Source organism: Mandrillus leucophaeus, unplaced genomic scaffold (genome assembly GCF_000951045.1).
Source record: "Mandrillus leucophaeus isolate KB7577 unplaced genomic scaffold, Mleu.le_1.0 Scaffold28, whole genome shotgun sequence".
NCBI classification, from domain to species: domain Eukaryota; kingdom Metazoa; phylum Chordata; class Mammalia; order Primates; family Cercopithecidae; genus Mandrillus; species Mandrillus leucophaeus.
The window spans coordinates 2426356-2430883 of NW_012102920.1; the positions used below are offsets into that span (position 1 = coordinate 2426356).

At 61.2% G+C, this 4528-nt stretch overlaps 2 protein-coding genes across 2 annotated transcripts in view; one reads left to right on the plus strand and one right to left on the minus strand.

Moving 5' to 3' along the window:
- The first annotated feature begins 2129 nt into the window (after positions 1–2129).
- LOC105543274 (chromosome unknown open reading frame, human C9orf142) lies at positions 2130–3709 on the plus strand. The gene is made up of 7 exons (XM_011985110.1): positions 2130–2268; positions 2347–2407; positions 2643–2692; positions 2770–2960; positions 3060–3128; positions 3295–3379; positions 3481–3709. Exons 1-7 carry the CDS (start codon positions 2150–2152, stop codon positions 3518–3520), a joined length of 615 nt encoding a protein of 204 aa, XP_011840500.1. The 5' UTR covers positions 2130–2149; the 3' UTR covers positions 3521–3709.
- A 646-nt stretch (positions 3710–4355) lies between these two features.
- The window catches only part of CLIC3 (chloride intracellular channel 3), a 2329-nt gene continuing 2156 nt past the window's right edge, over positions 4356–4528 (minus strand). The window contains exon 5 of the mRNA XM_011985170.1: positions 4356–4528. Within this exon, the coding sequence (XP_011840560.1) occupies positions 4399–4528 (130 nt within the window). The 3' untranslated portion in view covers positions 4356–4398.

A 4528-nucleotide genomic window follows, 5' to 3' on the forward strand; every position in this document is an offset into this window, starting at 1 on the left:
TCCTCTCTCCTCACAGCACAGAATACAGACTTCACACACATAAGTCAGACGTGCCACTTCCCATCCACCCATGCTTAAACCTCCAACAGCCGCCACTCCCCCTTCATTCATTCATTCACAATGTTTATTCATTGTCTGTACGTGCCAGGCATTGTGTAAGTGCTGAAAAGACAGATACACTGGCAGTAAAACAGACAGAAATCCCTGTCTTCATGGACCTCCTGGGGTGATGGACAATAGGCAGGATAAATAAGTGTACTGGTCACTTACTCTAGAGTGATAGGTTACCCCAAATGCAGCTGCTTAACCCAGCAGAAGTGCATTATCTCCCAGTGTCAGCAGGGCAGGACTCTGGGCTTCTGGCACAAAGTTTCAGGAGGCTGTGGTCAAGCTGCCGGCCGATGATGTGGTCTCATAGTAAGGCTCAGCTGGGGCGTCAGCTTCCCAGCTCCCTTGCTGGCCATCGGCATCCCCTTAGGGCTGCCTCTTGTCACACCCAGCAATTCAAGAGCAATTTTGTCCTATTCCGGTTGCCAGAAGCAAGTTGTTAATTAAGTCCAGCCCAAGGGGAGGGGAATGCAGAAAGGTCTAAACCCAGGAGGGTATAACAGGGGGCTAACTGCCAGAATAAAGCAAGCCAAAGTGTACTTTCTACAATGAGAAGGGTGAAAAATAAGAAAACGACAGGAGAGCGGGACGTGAGAGCTGGGCAGCGTGCTGAAATGTCAGACCACCACCAGGGAAGGGCTCGCTGAAGTGACTTTTGAGTAAAGACCCGAAGGAGGCATGTGAATCTGGGGAAAGGGTGTGCCAGGCAGAAACAGCAGCATGTGCAGAGACCCAGGGTGCAGGAGCCAGGACTGGGAGTGAACTGGGAGGCAGAAGGAGGTGAGGCAGGCTTGCTGTGGGAGCACTCCCATACAGAAGCATAGCCTACAACCCCACTGACCCTCCCCACAGCACCATGCTGCCAACCTGGCCTTCTTGCCAAGCCTTGAACAGAACTGTTGTTTATGTGGCCAGGCCTCTGCGTGGGATCTCCCTGTCCCTGGTGGGAGCCATCCTCTTCCTCCTGTCCTCATAGCACCCGCTGCAGTTCCTCCTGGCGCTTGGCCCTGCCTGAGAGTGTGGTGTCTCTCCTATTGGATCCTACAAGCTCCAGGGAGTCAGAGACCTTGTCTGTTGATTGATGTCCAGGCCTAGGACAACAGGCACGTAGGAGGAGCTGGAGTAATACCATGGGCAGGACAGAGAGCACAGAAGTCTTCTTCCCTGGGGATCGCTCTGTACTGTGACTTCTTTTTTCATTTGTTTTAGACAGAGTCTCACTCTGTTACCCAGGCTGGAGTGCAGCAGTGGCGCGATCTCGGCTCACTGCAACCTCCACTTCCCTGGTTCAAGCAATTCCTCTGCCTCACAGGCGTGCACCACCACACCTGGCTAATTTTTATGTGTTTTTAGTAGAGAGGGGGTTTCACCATGTTGGCCAGACTGGTCTCGAACTCCTGAACTCTGGCAATCTGCTCGCCTTGGCCTCCCAAAGTGCTGGGATTACAGGCGTGAGTCACCTTGCCGGGCCAACCATAACTTCTCACAATGAGGGTTAGGAAGCTTCCCGTTGGTGTGTGAAGACGATGGAAGGGCGGGGCTCCAGGATGTGCCCGCAGCGCCACGGAGGGAACCCGGACTCGGCTGGACGTGGAGCCGGGGCGGGGGCGGGAGGGGGCGAGGTTCGAGTGGGGCTGCTCGCGGGCGCGAGGGCCAGAGCCCAGGATCCCGCCGCGAAGCCCACGCCCGGCGAGGTCAGCGCTAGAGGCAGGGCCTCTGGATCCCTGACCGAGGACGCCCTGCTCCGGCCCACCCCGCGCACTAAACCCGGCCTCTAGTCGCCTGAAGCCTGCGTGGGTACCAGGTCCTCCAGGCCCGGCCTGTGTCTTTAGCTCCGCCCCTAACCCAACCCCCTAACCCCGCCTCCACCTAAAGACCCCGCCCCCAGTCAGACTCCGCCCCGCGCAAGCTCCCTAAGCCCGCGACTGGCCTGCACCCGGCTCCGGAAGTCGTTCTTCCGCGCAGGAGCCCTGGGCCCGCAGAGCACCGCCCCTCCCGGCGCCCTAGCCCCGCCCCGCCGGGTTCCCGCTCACCGGGCGCCATGGATCCGCTGTCGCCGCCGCTCTGCACGCTGCCGCCGGGCCCCGAGCCGCCCCGCTTCGTGTGCTACTGCGAAGGGGAAGGAAGCGGGGAGGGGGACGGTGGCGGCTTCAACCTCTAGTGAGTGGGGGGTCCGCGGGGAGATAGGAGTGCGGGGAGCTGCGCGGGCGGCCCCGCCTGACAGGCCCTCTCCCCCAGCGTGACCGACGCCGCGGAGCTTTGGAGCACCTGCTTCACGCCGGACAGCCTGGCGGCCCTCGTGGGTAACTGGGCGGGTCTGGGAGCCGCCACACCCCTCCCTGCAGTCCAGATCGTGTTTGGGGTGACCGACATCTGGGATTCCCCAGAAGGCTCTCACACCCTCTGCCCGCCCTGTAGCTGTAGTCCTCACATTGGCTAGGGGTCCCAAGTGGCTCTGGGGTCGGGCAGGTTTCGGGTGCTCCCAGTGGATCTCGGGTTCCAGGCAGCTGGTGACAAGCACCTGTGCTCTCTAGAAAGCCCGTTTTGGTCTGAGTGCGGCTGAGGACATCACCCCCCGGTTCAGGTGAGACCCAAGCAGGGAGGAAGGTGGGTGGGGAGGAGGAGGGTCTGTCACAGCTCTCAGCACCTCTCCTCTTCCAGGGCAGCCTGTGAGCAGCAAGCTGTGGCTCTGACCCTGCAGGAGGACAGAGCATCCCTGACCCTTTCAGGAGGCCCCTCGGCACTGGCCTTTGACCTCTCCAAGGTACCATGCCCAGAGGCAGCCTCCAGACTGCAGGCGCTGACACTGGGCCTGGCAAAACGCGTGTGGAGCCTGGAGCGGCGACTGGCAGGTAGGATTTGGGGTGGGCACCTCACACCTTCACTGGGGTCCCCTGCTCTTGCCCCCACTCCTGGCACTCAGTGGGGTTCCCATGGGCTTTCCTCCCCAGCTGCAGAAGAGACAGCTGCCAGCCCCAGGAAGAGTCCCCGGCCTGCAGGGCCTCAGCTCTTCTTACCAGGTAAGGCACGTACGCCTGTGACTCAAGTAGGGATGTGCGCTTTAATCTGGAACTCAGTTTCCCCTGAATAAGCCTCATGCTCCAGAGAGAATGCCTGCCTATTCAGAGAAGGTTGTGGCTGGGATGCTGCCAGGTTCAGGAGCCTCCCCATCCTGTTTTCCCACAGACCCAGATCCCCAGAGAGGTGGCCCTGGACCTGGGGTCAGGAGGCGGTGTCCAGGAGAGTCGCTCATCAACCCTGGGTTCAAGAGGTACCCGCCCACCGGCCCCTTCCTGCACCCAGGGTCTAACCCTGGACCCCACCCCTTTCTCCACACCATAGTGCCATAGTAACACCCCTCTTCCTTCTCAGTAAGAAACCAGCTGGTGGCGTGGACTTTGATGAGACCTGAAGGTGCAGCACAAGTGTGGCCCCACGGGGAGTCTGCCTGTGAGGGGACAGGCAGTCTTCGAGGCCCTCATCAGAGATCCCCCCTCCACACCACCACCTCCACCTGCCTGTCCTGGGCCAGGACTAAGGCGTCTCCTCGAGTTCCTTCCCTGTCAAATAAACCGCTCCCTCTGTTGGAGGCTCTGGTGGGGCTCTGACTCCTGGCACTGGCCTGGGAAGGGATCAGGGAATGCCCCTGGGCCTGCACGCTGGGTGTGGGGCCACAGGATGTGAACAGATGCTGCAGCATCTCAGTTCCCTGGAGACTTCCCTGCTGGGCCGGAGGGAGGTGAGCACTCTCAGACCGTCCAGCTATTCCAGCCCTGCCAGCCCAGGAGCTGAGAGGGGCCCAGCCAGGCAGGGCCAGGGCTCCCCAAGGCTTAGAACTTTGTTCCCACCCTCCCAGGCCGCACCCAGGCAGGGCACGGAGCCCCGTAGGAGGATGCACACAGGAGAAGGCCTGTGCAGACCCTGAGATGCTGTGGAAGTGCCCTGCGGGGAGGGGAGTGCCTGCCCCCGGACAGGATTGAGGAATGTACCAGCCCCTATCCACCTGGGGCACCCCGCCCCACCCCGGCCTGACTGGTTTGGGAGCCCAATCCGGTCCTGGAGATCCCTGAGGCCACCGGTTGCAGGAGACCTGGAGTCTGCGCTTTCTTAACATGGAGGATGGGACCTGCCCGACCCCCGGCTCTCCTGCCCCTGTGGTTCTGGGCTCTCAGGCTGAGCGTCCCACCCTGGGGTTTGGGGATGGGAAGTGATCACGAGACTCCTCAGATGTCAGGACACCCTCACTGCCGACAAAGATGCCTTTATTGGGCGACAGACGCGGGTGGGGCGCTAGCGGGGGTGCACGGCGGGCCGGTAGGCCGCCAGGATCTCGGCGCTGTGCGGACACGTGTATTTGAACTCCTTCTCCTGCAGCGCGCTGTCCAGGTAGCGGCGGACGCCACGCAGCCCCGCGGGGATG

Excerpts from the sequence above, each read along its gene's own strand:
- LOC105543274 (XM_011985110.1), top strand. The coding sequence starts at position 2,150 with ATGGATCCGCTGTCGCCGCCGCTCTGCACGCTGCCGCCGGGCCCCGAG. Across the intron at positions 2,269-2,346 it reads GGTGGCGGCTTCAACCTCTA|CGTGACCGACGCCGCGGAGC; the intron begins GTGAGTGGGGGG and ends CCTCTCCCCCAG. Across the intron at positions 2,961-3,059 it reads CCTGGAGCGGCGACTGGCAG|CTGCAGAAGAGACAGCTGCC; the intron begins GTAGGATTTGGG and ends TTTCCTCCCCAG.